General features: G+C 54.6%; 1 protein-coding gene across 1 annotated transcript in view; it reads left to right on the forward strand.

The window, feature by feature from the left end:
- Window positions 1-23,671, forward strand: part of PITPNM3 (PITPNM family member 3) — a 96,886-nt gene that overhangs the window by 54,566 nt on the left and 18,649 nt on the right. Inside the window, exons 4-7 of the mRNA XM_027848705.1 lie at window positions 5,306-5,382; window positions 7,450-7,685; window positions 17,153-17,342; window positions 22,086-22,208. Of these exons, the coding sequence (XP_027704506.1) occupies window positions 5,306-5,382; window positions 7,450-7,685; window positions 17,153-17,342; window positions 22,086-22,208 (626 nt within the window). The remainder of the gene's footprint in view (window positions 1-5,305; window positions 5,383-7,449; window positions 7,686-17,152; window positions 17,343-22,085; window positions 22,209-23,671) is intronic.

A 23,671-nucleotide genomic window follows, 5' to 3' on the forward strand; every position in this document is an offset into this window, starting at 1 on the left:
GGGGGGGGGGTCTGCCCCCTGTTTCTTCATTTCTCTCTGGTTCTGTCTCCTCTGTCCCACGGGTGGAAGGCCTTGGTCCCACCTGAGCCCACGGGCTCCCAGGGAGTCCCTTGGCCTCGGCTCCGAGCCCAACCCCCTGAGACCCCCCACCCGCTCTCCCCCCATACTGGAGCCATCTTTGCGCATGTCCGTCTCCTCTCCTCTGCAGACGAGGCTGGGAGAGCCCCCAGGGTCTGTTAGGGTGTATCTTCGTTTCCTAATTGACAACATATGCTGTCAGTGCTGTGGGAACACATTTGTCCTGACGGATTAAGTCAGTCCGAGCAGCCGCGGCCGAGGGGGAGCAGATGCAGGAAGAGCGGTGATTTCCCTGGGGACTGGATGCGGCCTCAGACGTCAGTGCCGGCCCGCCATCCCCATCCCACTGGGGCTGGGTGAAGCGACCTGCTGCGCTTTGACCGCTGTGTCCGGGTGTGGAATTAACAGCCTCGGGGGGAGGGGGCATAGCCCCGCCTCCTCCCCTGTCCCTGCCCCCCCCCATCTGCTGCAGCCATTGTAACAAAAAGGGGCTCTGTACCCCCTGCTCCCCATTCCCCACGCAGGCACATTCCAGTCGGATTGAGCTCCTGAATCAAAGTGGGGGCGGGCAGCCGAGGAGGGTGGAGAAGGATCGTATTTACCGCTTTTCCACATCTCCCCCATTTATCGACTTCCTGTGTATGACCTTGAATGGGGGTGCGGGGAGCCGGGGTCACTGGAGTGGAGTGGGGAGCAGTTCCCCCTTCCTCCTCCCCTCATACCGCTTCTTCCCATAGGATTCAACTTCTGTATTAAAGCCAGGGCTGATGGGTGAGAAGGGGGAGGAAGCCAGGCTTGAGGAGGGAATGCTCACGCCTCCATGGTGTCGCTTCTCAGGCCGAGGTCTGGGAGCTGGAGGGTGGTGTACTGGGGAGGGAGGCATTGGGGCCCTCAGTGCTGGCTTCCCTGGGGCTCCTGAGCACTCTAGGCCTGGAGAGGTCTTTGGTACCCAAAGTCTAGGCGCAACAGGCTGGGGCAGGGGGGAAGTAGAGGAAGGCCTCCCAACGTAGGCCCATGTGTCTGGCCAGATCTCCCCTTGTGCTCTGGGGCATAGAATGGCAGCTCCTGGAGGGCAGCCTCTCTCTCTCTCCCTTACCCTCCCCCCTCTCTCCTCTCTTTTCCCTCCCCCCCATCTGCTCTCTCCCTCTCCCCTTTAGTTCTGTCTCTCTCTCTCCTCTGTCTCTCTGCAAGCCACTCTGACTCTGTCTCTGTCTCTCTCTCTATCTGTCTCTGTCTGTCTCTCAGGCTCTCTCCCTCTCCCTCTCTCTCTCCCTCCCTCTCCCTCTCTAGCTCTCTCTCTCTCTGTCTCTCTGTCTGTCTTTCTTTGTCTCTCTCTGTCTGTCTCTCAATCTCTCTCTATCTGTCTCTCTGTCTGTTTCTCTCTGTCTCTGTCTGTTTCTCTTTTTGTCTGTCTCTCTTTTCCTCCCTCACTCTTCCTTCCTTCCCCCCCTCTCATCTTTGGATCCCCAGGCTTACTTAGCCCAGAACCTGGTACATGCTAGGCCCTTACTAACTAGAGCTTTTCATTCATAATCTCTTCCAATCCAACAAACTTTATTAAGCACCTACTGTATGATGTGCCAAGCTCTGGGACATGCTGGGGACAACGAGGGAAAACAGGCCCTGCCCTTGAGGCACTTACATATGGGGAGGGGAGAGAGGGGAAGGAGTGTAACTGTAAATAGATAAGTATTAACCAAGTGATTTGATGAGCTCTCTAGCAGCCACAAGGACCAGGGAAGGATTCCTTTGGGAGGAGGACATGAGATAACCTTGCCAGACTGAGCGCTCAGTCCCGGGAGCAGTCAAGGTCTGGAAGTTTGGGCTGGAGCCACACTGGGAAGGACTTTCATCTTACCCTATAGGCGCCATTCAAGGTTCTGAAACAGGGAGGGGGAGGCTTAGACTTGAGCTTCAGGTAGATGATTCTGGCTTGTGGGGAGAGGATGGATTCGGGAGGGAGAGGAGCTAGGAGCGCAGTGGAGACCCGGCTGCACCTGAACTAGATAGGAGGGCCATGTGAGGGTCGGAAGGGGATGGGGGGGGGGGGGGGGAGCTCTCTGTCAACTGACCACTTCTGGGGGCGAGGGAGAGGGAAAAGTCAAGGAGAGGGGAAGGAATAAACATTTATTAAATGCCTACTATGTGCCAAGTACTGGGCAAAGGGCTTCACAACAAACCTGGGAGAAAGATGTTATTATCTCCATTTTACAGATAAGGAAACTAAGGCAGACAGGGTGTTAAGTGACTTGCTCAGGGTCAGCATGCTAGTAAGAATCTCAGGCTGGACTTGAACTCAGGTCTTCCTGACTCCAGGAGCAGTGATCTATCTACTGAACCACCCCACGCTGCCTGGGAGGAAGTCGTGAGCCTGGGGGATCAGCAGGTGGCCTTGCCGACGTTTGGAGGTGGACAGAATCTAGGTGGGGGAGGATGTTGAGTCCTGCTTTGGACATTTTGAGTTTGAGAAGCTCGTGGAACACATAGTCAGATGACAGAGAGGCGGTCAGGAGAGAACCTGCAGGAGGCATCTGTCTGTCCAGGGAGGACAATTAAGCCCAGGGCAGGGGAGGAGGTAGCATGCAGAGAGAGCCTGGGTTTGCATTCAGAGATGGGGAGGCATGGGGGGTGAGGACAATTAAGCCAAGGGCGGTGGCGGGGAGCAGTGTGGTGCAGAGAGAGCAGCTGAGGGAGGGTCCTGAGCTCAGGCAGGGGGTCCCTGGCCCTGGGTCAGAGGCTTCTTTCTTCCCTCTCTCACTCCCTTTCTTCCCAGCCGAGGACCCCGCGTTGTGATGCACTGGTAATTAGGGGAATGGTAGACACAATTTGTGCTTTCCCAAGGCTGTGATTAAAATGTGCAAAGATAGCCCTTCTTACAGCTGGAGGGTGTCATTCTGGGGAGGGCAGCTCTACCAGGGTGAGGATCCGGGGTATCAGAGAGGGGACAGTGAAGCCCTCTGGTGTGGAGATCATGTTCAAATCCCACTTCAGGCATTTCTTGGTTGAATTTCTGTTTGTAATAATGCCTCATGGTAGGGTTGTCAAGGGTGAGAACGCCAGACAAAAGTGCCCTTTACCTATCTAGTTTTAACCTCTGGTTGCCCCAGGGACCCCCTTTCCTGACCAAGCCAAGGCTGACGTCCTTGAGCAGATGGCAAGCTCACTATTGAGTGTCAGGGTCCACTTGGTGGCTGGAGGGAGCCCTGATCTGGGTGCTTCTGCAGCCCACCTTCCTCAGCTAGAAGCTGGGTATGAGCCCTCCTCCTGTGGGTAGAGATGGCTCTCTGCTGAGCAAGTGAAGAGGTAGGAGTGGGGGGCGGGTGAGAGCAAGGCTGTCCTGAACCAGTGCCCTGAGCCAGACCTGGGCAGCAGATGGGGGGCAGAGCTGGGCTGGCAGAGGAGCCAAACCCTAAGCAACGTGGCAGACGTGGGCATTAGCCTGGTGCAAGTGAGTTGTGGGTGACCAGTCTGAATGGGGCAGGTGGGCCCAGCCTGTAGAAGGCCTAGAATGTCTGGTTCAGGATTTAGGACATTAGTAGTGTGACTGTGAAGATACAGTCTTCTGTAGAAAGGACTATAACAACCCATCTGATTTCCTCTGGCCTTTTCATCAAGGATACCCTCAATGTGTATTTAGGCCATTCTTATAAGCTTTTACAGCCATGAGAAAGTAGGTGTACAGGCCAGGGATAATAATAATAATTAGAATAATAATAATTAGAATAACTGACAGTTATACAGTGCTTGGGTTAACTAGGGGGCGCCATAGTGCACAGAGCACCAGGCTTGGAGTCAGGAGGACTCAGCTTCATGATTTCAAATCTGGCCTCAGACACTTACTAAGTGTATAATGGTGGGCAAACCGCTGCTACTGTTTGCCTCAGTTTCCTCACCTGTAAATTGGGGTGATGACTCTGCATTACCTCCCTCTCAAAGTTGTTCCAGTGAAAGCATTTTGTAACACTCAAGTGTGGGAGATATGTCAGCCCATCGCATCATAGCAGTGGTCTTGTCGGCTACCCCAGGAAGGAGGATGTCCCCTGGTGGAGACATCAGCTTCTGACAGCTGGACCCCTACTGCATGGCCAGACCCCTTGGTTCTTGCTCAGATGGGGCTGTCTGTCTGGCGGTTCTTCCTCTGTGAGGGGCATCCCCTCCTTTACCTGGCCCAGAATCCAGTGGCTCCACAGCTCACCCACAGACTGCCTGGTGGTCAACTCTCCAGGGAGGAGTCTTGGGCAACAGCCTCACAGCCCTGTCTTATGGGCCTTCGGGCCCCCAGGGTCACTCCACAGCATGATGAGGCATGGGGAAGGGGGTTCCAAGTAGAGGGAAACAAACATATGCAAGACTGTGGCCAGGGGACTCTGTCCCAGGCAGAGAGGACTGGGATGGCAATAGCGGTGAGGAGGATGGGGGTTCCTTCCCTCCGGACAGCATGACTTCCTCTCTAGTTCCATTTTCTTCTACTCCCATCTAGACCAGGGCTGTGTGGCTACTGCTGGTAATCCTGAGGACTGTTGCGGCCTCTGTGTGCCTCCCAGAGTAATCCTGGGATGGGATAGGGAAGGGGCAGTTGTGCCCTTAGTAGGTCCTCAATGAATGTACAGTGAAATTTGAGTGGGGGGGGGGACAGAGAGTCTGCACAAGACAGTATGGCCAGTATATCAGGGAGGTGTCCACTGAGATGTGTATGACAGATCTGGCACCTCAGGAAGGCCCCCTCAGTCCTCTCGCCTCACAAAAGGCTGGCCCTGCCAGTGCTGGCAGATGCCTCGAAGGATGACACGGTCTGCCATGCCAGAGCTCTGGGTTGGGGTTGGGGGCTGCCTTTGGGTAGCCCAGAGGTCTGAATATGAGCCCCCAACTAGAGTCAGGGCAGCAATGCTCACAATTTGAGATCTCAAGACCCCTTTACACTCTTAACAATTATTGACGACCCCAAAGAGCTTTTGTTTAGCTCAGTTGTAGAACTATTAGGAAAATAGATTTGACCTTGTGGTCCATGGACCACACTTTGAGAACCACAGAGCTAAGGGATGGAGATAGACAGCTCTCTGAGAACCACAGAGAGCCTGGACTTTCCTGAGTGGGAGAACCCTCTGCTGTTGGTTGGAGGGATAAATCACAGAGGTAACCCCTTTCCTAAACAGACCACAAAGTGCGATGTGTGAGCAGTGACGATTAGTCTTCTTTTCTCCCATATTTGTTCTTCCCCTCCACACAGGAGAATTATACCGAGTTTCTTTGAGAAGACAGAAATTTCCAGCCCAAGGCAGCATTGAGATCCATGAAGACGCTGAGGTAGGTGGTCCTGCAGGTCCTGCATTGCAAATGTGAACGGTAGAGCAGATGGCAGGAGGATCTGAGGCAGGACTCTGTTCTTGGGGGCCAGGCTCCGACTCTCTTTTCCCAAGAATGTTTTAGCAGCAGGGGACCAACTGAGCCGTCCTGCCCTCAGCTGGCTTTCCCTGGCCCCAGTCATACTGCAGAGAGGAGTTATGGGGGGGAGGCTACAGTAATGAGGGGCTTAATGCCTGCCCTGTGAGATCCCCGATGCAGAAAGGCTCTTTATCTTTTGTGAAGACCCTTAAATGCCAATCTGTGGAGTCTATAGTTGATTCTAGAGGCACTGGGGAGCCACAGCATGCTTGAAGGCAGGAGAGGACATGATTGCTCACTTCCCACAAAACTCACAAAGAGCTTCTCATCACATGCCTGAGGTGGGGTATGCCTATGACCCCCATTTTACAAATGTACAAACCTCAGCCCAAATGGGAAAAGCGCGCACTTATTCCCCTGGGTGGCAAGCTCTGGAGACAGGCTATGAACATGCCTAGGCTTGGGCTCTAGGGTGATTTTTCTGGTTACTAAAGGGAGGAGGGACTGGAGGAAGGGAGATGGGGAAGGAGGCAGTAACTGCAGGAGTCCAGTGATGAGGGCTGGCTCCAGCCTAAGCCATCACAAGAGGACCAAGAGCTCTGTTTTGTACGTATTGAGTCTGAAGTGCCAGAGGGCCATGACAGGGGGTGTTCAGCAGGCAGCTGGTGATGGGGCCCTGGGAGATGGAGCTGGTAGCCATTTGCAGAGAGATGTCAGCTGAACGGGGGGTTGGGGGTGGAGGGAGATAGAGACAGACACATAGCCAGGCAGAGAGAGGAAGGGACTGGACAGAGACAGAGACAGGCAGAGAGAAGCGGGGGCTGGAGGGAGACAGAGACAGACACAAAGGGAAGAGGAGGCTAGAGAGAGACAGAGACAGAGACAGGCAGAGAGACAAGGGGACTGGGCAGAGACAGAGACAGGCAGAGACAGAGCCAGGCAGAGCCAGGCAGTGGGATCAGCTAAGGGATTGAAGGCAAGCCCTCCAGTGGTGGGGAGGAATGCCCTCCCTGGCCCCTCCCTGGCCTCAGCTCTCTCCCTTCTGTCCCCTCCCCTTCCCTAGTCACTGAGCATTTAGACCTCAGAACCTTTTTTCCCTCTTAGTCCTGAGCCCCCATGTCTCTGCTGCTGCCCAGGATCTTTTGAAGGTGGACCCTAATGCAATCCCCTCTCAGGCTGCCAGCTTAGTTCACCTCACTGCCTTTCACCTAGATTCCTCTATGGTGTCCTAACAGATCTCCCTTTCCACTCTCTGCCATCTCTAATTCATCTGTGGCACCATCAAAATAATTGTACTAAAGTTCAGGTCAGGTGAGGAGTCATTGAGATGCTGTGGAGTCAGAGGACCTGAATTCAAATCCATCCTTGGTATTTACTCCCTGTGTGACTGCCTGGCCTCAGTTTCCTCTCTTATAAAAGGAAGGCCTTGGACCAGCTGGCATCCAAGGTCACTCACTGATTTTATGATCCACTCCCTTCCTCCTGAACTTTCCATGGCTCCCCATTTCTATTTCTTTTTCTTTTCTTTTTGTTTTTAGGCAATTGGGGTTAAGTGACTTGCCCAGGGTCACACAGCTAGTAAGTGTCAAGTGTTTGGTCTGAGGCCATATTTGAACTCAGGTCCTTCTGACTTCAGGGCCAGTGCTCTATCCACCGTGCTACCTAGCTGCCCCCTAAACTCCCCAAACTTGTGCTGCTCTCTGCTGACCGCCCCAGGCCTAGCTTACCTCCCTTCACCTCTCCCCCTGTTGAGGTCCAGCCTCAGCACTGCCCTCTGGCTTTCCTTGACCCCCATTCCGCCGGTTAGGAGTGACCTCTCCTTCCTGAAATGTTGTTCTTCTCATTCCAGCCATGCTGTGGGCTCGGCCGGTCTCCTCTCCAAGGCTACGAGCTTCTTGAGGGCTGGGGCAGGGCAGGGAGGGCGGGGCCTAGAGCTGGGAGCCTTGGCCATGCCGGGCAGTCTTCCTCACCTGCCCCTCTCTCCTCCAGGGAAGCTCTCAGCAGCGGGCTTGCAGAACGCACGTCCTCCTCCTGGTTCTGCATGGAGGGAACATCCTGGACACAGGCAGTGGAGACCCAGGCTGCAAGGCGGCTGACATCCACACCTTCAGCTCAGTGCTGGAGAAGGTGACCCGCGCCCACTTCCCCGCGGCTCTGGGCCGTGTCCTCACACAGTTCGTGCCCTGCCCAGCCATCTGCTCCCAGGCCTTCTCTCTCATCTCCAAGTAAGTTGGGCTGGCATTGCGATGCTATGGGCCTGGCCCCACCGTGCCTGGGTGTGGTTGCAGTGCGGGCATAGATGTGGGTGGGTATGCAGCTCCAACTGTCTGTCTGGTCTCAATTTTGTGCACACGTGTATCTGTCCCCTCGCTTCAGCACTCGTCTGACCCCACCGTCACTGCCAGTCTGGGCTGTGAGTAGCTGAGAGGGGCTCTCACCATGGCCCAGGGACTCTGAGATCCCTCCGTACACAAGGATGGGCCCTTTGTTCTCATCTGTCCACTGGTGAAATGGGTGTGAAGGGAGTATTCATGTATGTGTCTCATGATTCGAGGGAAGTTGTCCCTTTGACTGGGCACCAATGGGCCAGCATTCCTGTAGGAGAGAGGCAGTGAGACAGGAGGTTCCTGGTGGGATGGGAGGGTGGGGACATCGGTGTCCAGGAGAGAGCAGAAAGGAAGGAATCTGGGGAGCGGATGTTCCCTGGGGAGGACGGACCCAGGCCCTGTGGTGCACTGGGTATCTGCCATCTGCTGCCCCAGGCAGAGGCGGGTGTGTGGGTGTCCCGGCTGAGACAGTGCATGCTCTGGGCCCTATCAGCCACCAGCAGGAGCCAGGAGATCCTCTGGAGGTTGCCCAGCAGGACCCACCGCCCATCTCCCCATATTAGTCTGGAGGGCATCTTCCAGACTGTCTTCAGAGAGACTTTATCTGCCCCAGCCCTGCTCTCTGAAGGTGCCAAACACTGGATGTGCCAGGGAAGGTAGAGGCTGGGGCCACAGGAGAACACGTGACTCCTTTGTATCTGGAAGTCTCCTGCAATGGGGGGGTCAATTTGGGAAGGCTTGGAATTAGCTGCTAGGCAGGCCCTTTGGCATCTGTGACTGTAACTGGCCTCATGGGCCACAGTGAGCACCGTACTGGGGAAGCCTGTGCACTGGGGTAGCGGGGTGACAGGCCCGGACCAGAGCAGCCTGGCTATTCTACACCCCCCCATCCCCCGACAGTGTTCTGGCTGACCAATGTGGCAGACCATCCCTGTGGAGTCCAACCTGCTGCTGCTTGATCCTTCCAATGGAAGCCATCCCCAGGGACTGGGCTCAGCTTTGGTACCCTCAGACCCTCCAGGGGCCTGGGACTCCCCAGGGTACTGATGCTGGGGCTTCTCCTTAAGGGTCTGGACCTGTGAGCCAGGAGACCAGGGTACAAGGCTTTGTGGGCTGTGATTCAGTCTGAATGGAGACCATGCCCTCCCTCCCTCCCTCCCTCCTTCCCTCTTCCCTTCTTCCCTCCCTCCCTGGCAGTTCTGGGTCCTCCTTCAAGACCCATGGAAGATCGCACTCTGCCTCCCCCCTCTCCCATTTCTGCTGTCACACTGGCTGGGGCTGGGCTCCCAGGGGGCTTAATTTAAGGGATGAATTTAGCCCAACTGAAACAAAGAAATGCCCGACCCCATCCAGAGGTGGAGCCAATTAAGTTAGCCTTGGGTGAAGTGTGTGAGCCTACCCCTGCCTGAGGCAGGTTCTTTTCATCTGTCCTGGGGAGTTTGTGGGGAGACCTGCTGGGGCTGTTCCTTCACATCTTGTGATGGCACACGAAGGGTGGTAGATAAACTTCTGGGCCAGTCCCTGGGGTCATCTAGAGGTCTGGCTTACAGCCCCCCTCATTCACTTACCCCCTTTTATATGCCTATGCACACACACACACGTGCTTGTACACCAGCACATGCACACACATACACGTGCGCATAGAAGCGCACGCACACTCACACACGTACATGCATGTACACAAGCATCTGTATATACAAGCATATGCACACACACATGTACATATAAGCACATGCATATACAAGCACACCCACACATACACATGCTCATGCAAGTGCATGTATACTCACACACATACAGACATGTACACAAGCGTCAGCACACACAGACACATGTACACACATACACATGTGCATATAAGCACATATGCACACAGACACACATACATGTGTGCATACAAGCACATATACACTCTCACACATGCATGTACACAAGCATCTATACACAAGCACATGTGCACACATACACGTGTACATATAAGCATGTGTATACACACATATACACGTGTTCATACAAGCGCATGTACACTCACACATACATAGTGTACACAAACGTATTTACACACAAACACACACACACACACAAACACACACACACACACATGGACATCAGCGGAAGACAGAGGTGAGATGAGATGAGGTGAGGAGGTAGGCCCAGAAGGAGCTGGAGAGAGCCCAGTGTAATCAGAAGGATGGGCTGGAGCCTGGGGGGAGGGGACAGACAGCGCCTCCCATCCCCCATCACTTTCCTCTAACTCTAGATTTCTCCCATTCTAGGGGTGGGCGCAGGTCAGAGAATGCCAGAGGTGGGGGCCTTGTCACGTCAGTCTCTGTTCACAAAAATGAGGGAAGGGCCCCAGACCTCAAGCGTGCCTAAGGCCTGTAGGTGACACCGTCCATTCCCCCCTAACACTCTGTGTCCCCAGGCTTGGGGAAGATGCCCCATCTTCTGGCGGCTCTGCCTGCCCAGACGTTGGGAACCTGGGAAATCTGGCACCCTCTTCCTAGACTCCTGCCACCCTACCCCCACCCCTTGTTTCCTTACCTGGGTCAGGAAGAGCCTTAGCCCAAGAGCTGGTGACCAGGGCCCCAGAAAGCCAGGCAGGCAGGCAGGCGTGCAGCTGCTGGCCTCTCTCTTAAAGCCCTAGGGATGGATCTGGGCACTTAGCCTCACTGAACTCCATGCATACTTAATTAATAGTTAACTAATTAGCTAATTAACAATTGATTAATTGTACATTAAACCTTGAAAGAAACCACCAAGGGCGGGATCCCCTCCATGGAGAATCAGAAGCTTGGGCAGTAATTGAAGTGCTGTCTTCTGGAGTGGGCTCTCGGGGACAAAACAGTTGGTCCGGCAGTCAGCTCCAACAGACGGGGGGAAGGAAGGAAGGAAGAAAGGAGGGATGCTTCTTGCCCATCAGGCTTACTCCTGGCTGTCCTGTGTGGGCTCCAAGACTCCTCTCATCCTCACCAGGGAGGGCCTCAGCAGCAGCACAGGGGTCTAACCATGGCACAGCTGGTCCAGGCTCAGCCAGCTGAAATGCTACACTCCCACACCAGAGATCTGAATGGTCTTCCTGAACTCATGCTCACGAGATGCAGGCTTGACGTGAGGACAGTCAGAGGGGATCTGAACCGAGTGACTGTAGGTGCCAAGAAAAGTCAGTCATTATAGGTTGGGTCAGCTGGCAAGCGGGTCTCCAGTGGAGTGCTCCAGTGATCTTTGTTGGACCCTGTGCCTTCTATCTTGGAGAAAGGCACAGGTGGCCCAAAGCTGAAGGAGTGCCACCCACTGGATGGCAGTGGTAGAATTCCCAACGACCTTGGCAGGCTAGTGCATTGGGCAGAATCAAACAAGGTGAAGTTTTAGGATTTATCGACACATTTTTGACAGCATCGATCTTTACCGAAGTACATCCTCCCCTTAGTGCTGTGCTAACATTGCCCATTGGACAGGACTTCTTAGATAAAGAAGGGATACAAATCTGCATTCTATTCACTGCTCCTGGCTCTGGCCTCTGGGCCTCAGGCTAAGGGTCAGGCCTCTCCTTCACTGGACAGCACTGGGGCCACAATGCCAAAGATGACCCAGTCCCTGCCCTCCAGAAACTTCCATTTCATTGGGGAGACAGCATGGCCATTTGGCGCAGCAGGTGCTAGCCCCCGCCGACCCACTACTGGGCTCCAACAGTCACAGGGAATGGGGCTCTGTTGTGATTTTGTCCCTGGCTTTCCTGGGTACAAGGTTATGGAGTTTCTCTGGGCTTATAGCTTCTGGGTTCAGCTGTAGTCCTTAGCTGAGGAGCTGCTGTCTCCAACCCATGAGAGGAAGAGTGGGCTCTGCTGTCTCTTAGCCAAAAGTTCAGGCTTTGAGCCATAGATCCTTTGAGAAGGATAGAGCAAACATGGGCGCTCCTCCCCCCCCCACTCTCCCTCTCCCTCTTCTTTTTCCTCTCTCTCTCTCTCTCTCTCTTTCTCTCTGTTTCCCTCTATCTGTCTCTTTCTCCGTTTCTCTGTCTCCCTCTGTCTCTATGTTTCTTCTCTCTGTCTCCTGCCTCTGTCTCTTCCTTCTCTCTTCTCCCCTCTCTCTCCCTTCCTCCCTCCCTCCCCTCTCCCTTCTTTCTTTCTCTCTCTCCTCTCTCTCTCTCTGTCTCCCTTTATCTGTCTCTCTCCTCTCTCTCTCTTTCCTCCATCTCTCTATCTTTCCCTCTGTTCTCTTCTCTCTGTCTCTCCCTTCTCTCTTCCCCCCCTCCCTTCCTCCCTCCCTCCCCCTCTCCCTCCTTTCTCTCTCTCTCTCTCTCTCTCTCTGTCTTTCTCTGTCTCTCTCTCTCTATCACACACACACACACATACACACACTCACACACACACACACAGAAACTCTTTTGAAGGAAGGGGAAACCTTTAGCTTGGAGGCTGGAAGGAGGGCAGGCATGATAGCTGTTTTCTTTAAGAATTTAACAAGTGGTCTTGGCATGGAGAGACAAGACGTGGTCTGACTGGCCCAGGGGAAGGACCAGCAGTGATGGGTGGAGGAGGAAGGACAACTGGAGCCAACTGCAGGCAACTGGCCCGGGCTGCGGACCCTGTGAGGAGCTCGCCTCACTTGTCAGGTGTGACATTCCTTTCCAACCCTCAACGTCAGTAATCGCCTGAACTGCTGTTTCCTCTCCCATGTCATGTTCGTTCGTTAGCCCCGGGACCAAACTCTCTAGCACTCAAGAGGTACACTCTTATGTGTGCCTGCGGCCAGCAGGCTCTCCAGGTTCAGGGTCTCCCAACCAAATGAATGGGAGGCACAGGGGACCAATGTCTTGCCCAGGATGGTTTTACTCTTGCTGGGCACCTTCCCAGAGAAAGGATCAGTGCCCTTGACTCCCACTGCCCACAGAGCTGGCTTTGCTGCTCCTGTCTGCAGGCCCTCCACGGTCTGAGCCCAACCTCCCTTTCCAGCCTCATCTCGTAACCATTCTCGTGCACACTCGCTGGGCTGCTGTGGGCTGGAGAGCTTGCTTCCCTGAGCTTCCCTGAGCGGTCCTGGCTGTTCCTTGGCTCAGTTCCCAATTCCTCCCATGGCCTCTCTTCCCCTCTTTGCCTAATTTTGTACCATCATTTAGAGCCCATCCCCAATTCCACCATTTCCCTAGGGTCCTCCCTGATGCCCCAGTGCTTACCTCAGGCAGTTTAGCTGGCCTCCTGAGCACTGCCATTCTCTGGGATGGGGTCTTGGATGAGTCCAATGAGTCTGTGGGCTCCCTGAGGGCATAGGCCTTGTCTTACCTAAGCTTGGCCTCTCACTCAGTTTGCAACAGGCACTTAGCCCATTTTTAGAGTGAATTTTCCTCTGGAAGCCCAATCCTGGTGGGGATTGGGTAGGAGATGGCAAGGGGCGCTGGGCACCCTGGTCTATGGAGCAGAGGCCTCCAGTGGGGACATTTCTTCTGGCCTTCTAGGCTGGCAGTGCTGCAGAGCCCAGGGACACCATGGGGAGGAGCTGGTGGGGGAGTGTCAGGCCAGAATCTTTGTCACCACCCTAACTCATCATACCCTTTCATCTTTCCCACATGGCCTCCCTGGCTTTAGGGTGTGCCTGCCTTGTCCTCAGTGGATGTGAGGGCTGGACCTGGGTGGGCAATACCAGTGACCCTCACTTTCACACCACATCTTCCAGGACAATGGGTCAGCTTAATTTAGCTGTGTTCAGATGTTCCCATATTCCATACAAACAAAGGAACATTTACTTAGCTGTATAGTTATCTAGCTGTTTTCATTTGTATCCAACTCTCTGTGACCCCATTTGGGGTTTTCTTGGCAAAGATACTGGAGAGGTTTGTCATTTCCTTCTCCAGCTCATTTTATAGATAAGGACCTGAGACAAACAGGGTGAAGTGACCTGCCCAGGGTCACATAGCTAGTAAGTGTCTGAGGCTGGATTTGAACTCAGGTCTTCCTGACTTCAGGCCCAGGGCTCTATCCGCTGCACCACCTCCCTACCCTTGGCTGTATAAATCATTAGTAATAATGTTTTGTTCTGCCTATTTTATTGCGATCTGAGGAGCAGGGGTCTGTTAGGGTGGGAGAAGGCCTGAGGTGGTGGAGCTGGGAGCGGGTGCCTGGGTCTAGGGGCACCACACCCTTTCCTGTGGGTGCTCTGTCCATAGGAACACGATTTTGGGCTGCTAATGTGTCATAAGATATGTAGGGGTTTGGAGGCTAGATTATTTCTTTATTCTAATTTTCATCTACTTATTTTTATTATCATTTTCAAAAAGCTGGGGCAGTTTGCTTCTTGTTCTGCTTGGTTTTCACTCTTGATTTCTTGAAATATAGCTCTGGAAAGACAGGCTTTTCAAAGCCCATTGTGTTTCTCCTGGAGCTACTTGACTCCACCTTTAAATCCAGGTCCTGCTGGCTTTCCTTGGCTGGCCAACCATTGACAGCCCCCATTGCCAAAGTCTGTGGCTCATTGTTCTGGATCTACATGGCTTAGAAGAGCAATATGTGGCATAAATAGCGATTCTTTCCTGTTCTGACCTAACAGGGTCTCCCCCTCCCAGACTTCCCCTCTTTGTGATGGACAATTGGGCCATCTTCTATCTCAATTCTTTTTGAATTATTATTATTATTATTATTATTATTTTTGGCAATTTGGGGTTAAATGACTTGCCCAGGGTCACACAGCTAGTAAGTGTCAAGTGTTTGGTCTGAGGTCAGATTTGAACTCAGGTCCTCCTGACTTCAGGGCTGGTGCTCTATCCACTGCGCCACCTAGCTGCCCTTTGTCTCAAGACTTACTGAGCCCTTACTCATTGAATGGGCGTGGCCTCCGATAAACTGAGACCCGGGAAGGACCTTGATGTAGAAAGGCCAAAGTCCTCCACTGCATCTTCCTGACTCTTGTCTCCCCTCCCTGACTCCAATGACTGGAGGAGAGAGTGAGGTGGTGCTACTCTGCCTCGCTTCAATCCAAATCACGCCCGAGTCAAGACACCAACCCATGATGTCACTGGTCCTCTTCCAGGACAAACAATACCAAGGTGTCTGGGCCAGGCTCTAGGCAGCTTCTCTTCTTTATCCATTACTTGAATAAAGGCAGAGAGGGTGGGCTCACCCAGTTTGAAGTGAGCACATCTGGGAGGGCCGGGGACCGCATTGGAGGGCAGCCACAGCAATCCACAAGCCGGGGGAGGTTGGTGAACCTTCAGGCGGAGTCCACCACGATGAAATGTGCTGAGGAGAAAGGCACAGAACTACCACTGACTTCCTCCAATCAGTGTCCCAAGAACAAAATTGGGGAGGTGTGACTAGGGGTGGGGGTTGAGGGACTGCCAACCCGGTGTGAGTCAGCCTGGCATGGACGTGGTCACCTGGAAGCTGGGCTCTCTTGGGCTGAAGGGAGAGGTGTAACACCTGGGGCTGCCAGATTTCCTGTCAGCCCACGGTGGATGGCCTGCCTTGAGCAGGGAGGACGCAGAGCTTTAAATGGAAAAGGAAAGGGGAGACAGCAACCCTTGCAGTTGTGGGTGAATCCAAGGAAGGAACCAGGACCTGGTGGCCTCAGGGCCCTGGGGTCGTCTCAGGTTAGGAGTCAATCTGTGCTCAACCTGCAGCTTCTGTTACTCTGGGGGGGGGCCTGTCAGTGGGAATCCCCCCCAGGCTCTAAGCCCCCAGACTGTGTGGGTGCAGGAGCCAAGAAGTCATCATTCCCAGCACCTGGCACCATGCCCTGCATATAGTAAGTGCTTAATAAATGCTTGTAAATGGATTGGATGACTTGGTATTTCTGTTTCCTGGCCTGGTTCAACTTGGCCCAAGTGCCCAAGACAGGATGGCTTGGGTGGGAGGGCTCAGGATGCTAAGGGGATCTGGCACTTTGTGGGAAACTGGGAGTCCGGGAGTCGGACCAGCTCCTGCCCAGCCCCAGTGACTGGAGAGGAGGGCTTGGGCAAGAGAGTGGGGAGGCAGCTTGGACAGGTAGAATGTGCTGGCCTCTGGCTGTGCATGTGTGTGTTTCTGTGTGTTTACATGTGCGCTGTGTTCCTAGCGTAGGCACATATGTGTCTGTGTTGGCATGGATGTGTATGTGCGTCTGTGCCTTTTGTGTTTGTAAGAACCTCTGTGTGTGTGCATATATGCATGTGTGTGCATGCGTGTGTGTGTGTGTGTGTGTGTGTGTGTGTGTGTGTGTGTGTGTGTGAAGGCCCCCAGGGACTAACGTCTGTGCACCAGTAAAGCCTAGACCCACAGGGTGTGACGCTGCTGTGGCCACACGTTTGCTGACGTGTTAACTTCTAGAAGCATCTCTGTGGTGGCAATTTGAGGCAAGAAGCAGTAGGAGGCTGCAGGCCCCCACTGGTCCTTTGGTGGTCTCCTCAGCCTGGCCTCCAGGCCTGCACAGGACCACCCAGACAGCAAGGAGAAGAGCTGGGATTTGAACTCTGTTTTCTGGGCCTGGGTTCTGGAATGCCCCTGTCACACCAGGCTGCCCAGCCTTAGGGATCTCATTGGCCCCTGGAGTCAATGGCATTCCCTCCACGCCCTCCTCACAGCTGAACCAGCCAACAGGACAGGAGGAGTCCGTATGTCTCTGGAGTGTCTGTGTACATATATGTACTTAGATGTACACAACTCGTGTGTCAGCCCATCTGTATGTGTGCAGGTGTACGTTTGCTCAAGCTCTTAAATGTGTCTTTCTTTCAACACTCTCTGATTCCTTCCCCTGGGACCCTGCCACCCAGCTCTTGGGCCAGGCAAGGCCTGCTTCCCCTCCCAGAATGCCCTGAGCTGAGGCCAGGCCAGGTCAGGGTCTGAGTCAGTTTCAGCCTGGAAGCCTAATGTATGGGCTACAGCCAGACCCTGTGCCCAAAGCAGTACCCCAATGCCTGAGCCCTTTGACTGTCCAGAGCTCCCTGGCCTTCCCATGAAGCCCAGCCTCCTGCTCTCCCACGTGGCAGGCTAGGCCAGGCTTTTTTCCATCTCCATGCTTTTGCTCCCTCCATCAGCCTGGCTGCCCGGAGCTGTCCTCTCCTCCTCCTGCCTGGCTCTCTTGTAGGCTGCTGCTGCAGCTTCAGGAAGCCTCCCCCTGCCCCTTGTTCCCAGCTCCCCACAGGCTCACCATCTGAGCCTTCTGCCCCATGTTGGCCACTGAGGGTTTCTGCTCATAAGCAGGGTCCATACCCTCCTTTTTGGCCTGAATCTCCTCTTTTCCAGCAGAGCTGAACGTGGGGCTCGGGATGGGGGTCTCTCCCCTTTCCTTGCTCCTTAAAGACTTGCAGGGCCTAAGACCCCAGCTCCTCTCAGCCCCACTCGCCCAGCCTGCTGAGCCTGGGCCCCTGACTGCCTGCTGCCGTGTTTTCCCTCTAGCCTGAACCCCTACAGCTACGATGAGAATTGGCTGAGCGGCAGTGAGGACCACATCCCATTGGCTGCCCTGCCCCTGCTGGCCATCTCCTCTCCCCAGTATCAGGACGCAGTCGCCATGGTCATCACCCGTGCCAACCAAGTCTACAGCGAGTTCCTCAGGTCTCCGGATGGGATTGGCTTCAGTGGGCAGGTAGGGCTGGGCTGTCCCATCCTGGGTGCCAGCCCCAGGACGGGGTCTGCATCAGTGGGCACATAAGACTCCGGCAGCCTGGGTGCCAGCCCCAGGACAGGGTCTGCGTCAGTGGCACATAAGACTTTACCAGCTTGGGTGCCAGCCCTAGGACAAGGAGTGTTAGCCAGGGTCTTCCGTGGCTGGGGGGAAGTAGAGAGGGGAGTTTAGTGTGAGTGAAGGGAGGGCGGGCAGGGAGTGAAGACTTTGGAGACAGGCAGAGTAAGCTAGAGGCCTTGTCAGCCTCCTTAAATTTCATTCAAACTGTAGGAGGCTGGGACAAAATCCTGCTCCCATATAGCCAATGCCCTGATTCTCCAGGGCCCCACCCTGGGCTGTCCTCCGCTGCTGTGCCGGACTAGCGACCCTCTCTGAGCCACCGCCCCCAGGAAATGGGTTGCAGCCTCTGTGATGTGTAGTGGGGTCAGGTGGGGCAGTTCTTGGTCAATAAAGCAGACAATGGAAGCCATGGGTTAGGTCTCACTAACAAACCTGGACAGTGCCAGATTGCTCATGGGGGAGTACCTCGTTTGTCCATTCAGTCTCCACAAAGAAGGGTGGACCACGTGCCTCTGGAGTGTGGGAGGTGTGGCCCCTGCCCTCCCGGAGCAGCAGCCTCTTCTCCACCCTCTCCTGGCACCTGCCCCTGCCCTGGTGGGGTTCCTTCTCTCCAGTATCCCACTCCTCGGGGACTGTGGTCCCATGGTCATTCTCTTTGGGCCACTGAGCGCCGCTCCCACCTTCTCTGTTCCTGGGGCTCGGAGCCGGATAGCCCCAGCGGGAGAGCAGCTTGAAACCAAGGCCCTGCCCCCTTTCTTTCCCATCGGTCTTCTTCTTGCCCATTCCAGCTGTAATCAAGGCCTCACCCCCACAGGCCTGGACTTGTGCACTAGCCTCTCTGCCAGTCTTCCATCCACGTCTCCACCTTCTCTCCACCCCAGATGTTCCTTCACTCTATAGCATGGCTTTCCCACGTCCCTGCTCCCTCCTCCTCCTTGTCCCCTGTGGCTCTGGCCTATAGATACAGGATAAATGCCAGGGAGTGAGACCCTACAGAAGTTCCCTCAACCATCCTATTGTTTCATGACTCCAGGACATCCTTACAACTTACTACCTCCCTGCTTTTGCCCAGGCCATGCTGCCCACCAGACAGACTTTCTCCTCTACTCCCTCCCTGTATAACACCAACCTAGCTCATTTCCCCTTTCCTGACCAGCCTCTCTCCTGAACTCCTGGGGCCTTTTGCCAGCCAGCCCTCTCCCTGGTTCCTGGCATTTGTTGCCATCATACATTTACCCTACATAGATTGGGAGCACATTGGCCTTTGTGGCTGTAACAGGGCATGTTAGCTAACCCACAACATGCCTGTGCCTGAGGAGAACCAGGTGTGTAACCTGGTTTATTCATTATATCTGACTCTTTGTGACTCCATTTGGGGTTTTCCTGGCAGAGACACTGGAGTGGTTTGCCATTTCTTTCTCCAGCTCATTTTACAGATGAGGAAACTGAGGCAAACAGGGTGAAGTGACTTGCCCAGGGTCACACAGCTCGCAAGTGTCTGAGGCAGGATTTGAAGTCAGCCCCATTTAACAGTACAGTTAATAATGAATGCTCCACTGATGTTGTCTTAAGGCCCCACCTATGCTTAGCCTTGTGGGGTATGGGGTTAGAGTCTGGGCACTCCTGGGGCAGACTGATAATGAGGAAGGACCCCCACACATATAGACTGAAGTTTGAGGCAGGACTGAATCCCATGCTCTGATGGGCTGGAACAAGAGGCCAGAAGGAAAGTGAGCATGGGATGGGGGTGGGCTGGGGTGGGGGAGGGTCAGAGTAGGCTTCCAGGACGAGCTGGGCTGTGAATGACAAGACAAGATCTGAATCAGCAGAGAGATTGAGAAGGGGGTCATGGCTAAGAATCCCAGAGAGAAGATGCTGCCCCTGAGCTGCTGTCCCAAGTCCCCAAAAGAGCCAGAAATCCAGCTTGGTCCAGTGGGGTAGGGGGAGCCAGTCCTGGCGTATTTGTGACAGAGCGGCTGCAATTACTGGGTGAGTGATGTAGAATGGGTGTGCTAGAGGCTGGGAGGGTCTGAGAGCTGAGTCAGTGTTCCCAGGGAGGGAGGGAGCCCTGAACTAGGGGTGCATGGGAGCTAGGGGTGCTGGGAGTGAGAGCTGTGGAAGGTGGCCACTGTCTGAGGAGCTGATGGAATAGTCCGGACCCTCACTAGTACTGGGAGAAAGAGAGCTCTCAGGGACCAGGTGGGGGCTCAGTGGGAGCAGGGTTAGGCACAAAGGAGCTGGTGTTGGTGAGAGCGTGAGCAGGGTCACAGCCAGGAGCTGAGATGGGCCACTGGGAGCAAAGCTGGATCCGATGCCTCAGAAAAGAGTCAGTGCCCGGCCCCGGTGGCCGTGGCCACCTGCAAAATCCCCCTTGCGTCCCAGCAGTAATGGGGGTGCTGAGGTACTCGGAGATGCCTTTGACTCCTTTCCAAGGCTGCTCCTTTGGGCAGCCATGGTATGGGGAGGTGAAGGCTTCTTCAGTGGATCTGAGGGCACCTCCATGGATGGACCCTCTCCACAAGGGTGCGGGCCTCATCGCCCTGGCTGACCTCCATGCCCTCCAGAGAAGAACCTCCCGATGTGCTGAGGCCCGCCGCTGGGCTCTCCTCACATCCTGGGGGTGCTGGTGCACTCGAGGGCTCGCTCACCCTCCATGGCCAGCTGGCCTCCTTTGGTACTAGTTCACCTCTTTGAAGGTGCCTCTTCTCAGGCATAGAATATCCTGGACCTCCCCGGTAAAATGTGGCCTTCTCCAGCCCGCCACGTACCCGCCCTTTGGCCACTCCTAGTTCTCACTCCCTGGAAACTGTAGGGTCTGTGGTGCACAGCCTGACAAGCCCCCTGGGTCTGGGGGTAACATACGTGAGCATGGGCACTGGCGTGTGTGAGGGTGTGGTGGGTGGCTATGTATGTATATGTGGCAATATGAGTATGAAGTGCATGAGTAAGTTTTTGTGTATATGCGTGTATATGCATGTGAGGGTGTGTATGCATGTGTATGTGTGTGCATGTATGTATGTGTGTATGTCTGTATGTGAGTGTGTGCATACACATATGCCTATATTTGAGTGCATGTGTACATGTCTGCATGCATGTGTTTGAATGTGTGTGTGCCTCTGTATGTGTGTGCATGTATGTCTGTATGTGAGTGTGTGTGCATGCATATGTTTGTATGTGTGTATATATCTATGCATGCGTGTGTATGTGTGTACATGCACTGTATGTGAGTGCGTGTGTAGGGACAGCATGGGAGTTTTGAGCACTGGGCTTGTGGAGTATCTGTGGTCCAGAGGGAACATGAGAGGGGAAGGAGCCTGAGCCTCCAGCCTGGAAGTCAGGGGTGCTGTGTGGGGTGCAGCTAGGTGGCCTTCAGGGCTGGCTTTCAGGACAGGCCTGTGTATGTACCCTTGGGGACAGCAAGTGTATCTCCCTCAAGCCCCCTCTGTTTGCATCACCCAGTGGGCTGGGAAGGGATGGGGGGAGGGGAGGTAGAAGAGGGGAAAGGCCTGAAGCTGAGGGAGGCCCTTGCTGGGGGGGGCACAGATTGGCAGCTTCGGAAAGGCTTTGGGGACACTTACAGATGGTGACATGGTAAGAAAAGCTCAGGTAGCCTTGTCTGGGGGATCTGGGGTTTCTCCCCCTCCACCAGCCCATCATGGAGCACTTATCAAGCACCATTTATATGCCAGGCACTGTGCTAAGTGCTGAGGATACAGAGGAAGGCCAAAGGCTCCCTGCCCTCAAGGAGTTCCCAGGCTAATGGGGGCCCTCACATTAAAAGGAGCGGGGGGGACATGATGAAGTCCAGAAGAGTCCAAGCAGTTGGAGAATGAAGAGCAAGTCGCCTCAGGCCCCTCCTTAAAGGGTGGGTCTGGGAGGGGCTCCCCAAGGCCCGCCCTCTGGGATGCCTAGGGGGAAGGAGTCAGTGGGGCAGCGGGGCAGTCACTCCCTCTGTCAGCCACTCAGTCAGTCAGTCAAGTCGAACAAGCATTAAGCCAGGCACTGGGTACAGAAGCAAAAGCACAGTCCCTGCCTTTGTGGAGACAATGTAACAAGGTACTTGTGAGATATGGCTAGATTGTGTCCTCTCAGAGGGCAGGCACGGGGCGGTGGGGGTCGGGAGGATGGGGACCAGGGAGGGCTCCTTGAGAAGTGGGATTTAGCTGAGCCTTGGAGGAAGCCAGGGAAGCCGGGAGTGGAGAGGAGGAGGGAGGGAATTCTAGGCAGGAGGGATGGCCTAGTGCAAAGGCCTGGTGGGAGTTGACAAATGCAGTCTCATGTCTATGGAATTTCAAGCTCGTGCAGCCTCCCAAGCATCCCCTGCCCTGGCTGCACTTTATAGCTGTATGTGTGCCCCCTGGGGGTGAGCCACGGAGAAAAGCATAACCCTGTCTGAGCCACAAGACGCATATCAGAATAAACTGTCAAAGATCCCTGCTCGAAAAAGCCTCTGACTGAATGGTTTCAGGCCACCTTCAGCCCTCGGCCTGGATGTCCAGGAAGCTGTGTTTGAATCTGTGGAGGCCTGGGGTGACGTGGGTAACTGGGTCTTGCTTCCTACCTCCTGGTGTGTGCCACTCCCCAGGGGGGACACCAGGCCAGAGTCGGGCCCCTGATGCACCTCTGATTCTGCTTTTCTTCCAGGTGTGTCTCATCGGTGACTGTGTGGGGGGCATCCTGGGCTTTGATGCCATCTGTTACAGTGCCAGCCCTGCAGGCGACAGTCTGAGCAGCAATAGCAGAAAAGGCAGTGTCAGCAGCACCCAGGTAGGTCCGAGCTGGGCAGGGGCCGCAGGGATGGGGCAGGTATGAGGGAGGGCCTTTGGGGAGGGCCACCAGGAAATAGGATGGGTGGGCTCGAGCAGGAGCGGCCGTGCGCCTCGGGAGTCACTGAGACTGGTGACCCAGGCTCCTGGCTTCGTGGTACAAGCTTGGGCTGAATTAATTTAAGTCCTGAGTCGGGAACTAGAGACGGACAGTCTAGAGTGTGCCAGAGGCAGCTTGACCCAGCGTCCTCCTTCCTGCCCTGGGCCCCACCCTTCAACAAGAACATTGACAGACCTGAGTGGGTTGAGGGGAGGAAGAAGTCCAGAAACAAAGTCATCTGCAGACCTGTTGGAAAACTTGGGAGCTTTCAGTTGAGAAAAGCCCCAGTGTGGAGGGGACACAGCCCCAGGGGCCCAAGTGAGGCCTGAACCCTAATTCCATGTGCTCTCTTAGGGCCAGTGAGTCTTGACCTCCAGCCTTAGTGGGCTTCACTGCCACTTCCCCTGTGGCTGCTCCTGGGGCCAAGAGGAGCCAGGCTGCCCCCTCCTCCACAGGACAGCCCTCCAAACATTTGGGGGCACCCTACTGCTTTCCTTAAGTCTTCTCCTCCAGGCTAAAGACCCCCCTTCTTTCTGCCCATTCTCTTATGGCTCCATTGCAAAGCCATTCTGGCTGTGTCCTTTGGTGCTCTCCAGCTTCTCAGCACCTTCTCCATGATGGGACACCTAGCAGTGAACACAGTCCTCTGGATGGGTCCTGATCAGCGCAGAGCCTCGCGGGACCATTACCTCCCTGGGCCTGGACGTTCTAGTGGAGAGGCCACAGTGCTTAGACCAGAGATAGGAGTCAAGGATGACACATCGCTAGGGGGCATCAGAGATCACAGAGCTCTGGGCCTGGAGGCAGGAAGACCTGAGTTCAAATCCAGTTTCAGATCTTCGTTAGCTGGGTGATCATGCTTAATCTCTGTCTGCCTTGTTTCCTCAACTATCACATGCGGGTAATAACAGCACATCCCTCCCAGGGTTGTTGTTCTCAGGATCCATGGGACTTTATTTGTAAAGCCCTTTGCACAGTGCCTGGTGCACAGTAGGAGCTAAATCGATGCTTGTTTCCTTTCTTCCGTCTTCACACAGCCTGCAATCTCACCCTCTCAGCTGGTGGGCCTCCCTGTTATCTTCTGATGAGCTTACAGCAGTTGGCCAATGCTCTTGATCTCCCCCCCCCCCCCCACCAAGGACCACTGAAAACCCCCTCATCTTATGTGTGGGAAGATGATTTCTTGACCCCAAGTGTGAAATTTTCCATCATCCCCATTACATGTTATCATCTTCTGTTTGCGCCCCCCTTCTGGCCTATGGGTGTTTTGTGGATTCTGACCCTGTTGAACAGTAGAGCCATCTCTACTCCAAATGTCCAAATGACTATTTGTGCCCTACCTGTGGAGAAGCTTCCCAGGCTCT

The sequence above is a fragment of the Vombatus ursinus genome, unplaced genomic scaffold (assembly GCF_900497805.2).
Source record: "Vombatus ursinus unplaced genomic scaffold, bare-nosed wombat genome assembly UNPS02006874.1, whole genome shotgun sequence".
Taxonomy (NCBI): Eukaryota; Metazoa; Chordata; class Mammalia; order Diprotodontia; family Vombatidae; genus Vombatus; species Vombatus ursinus.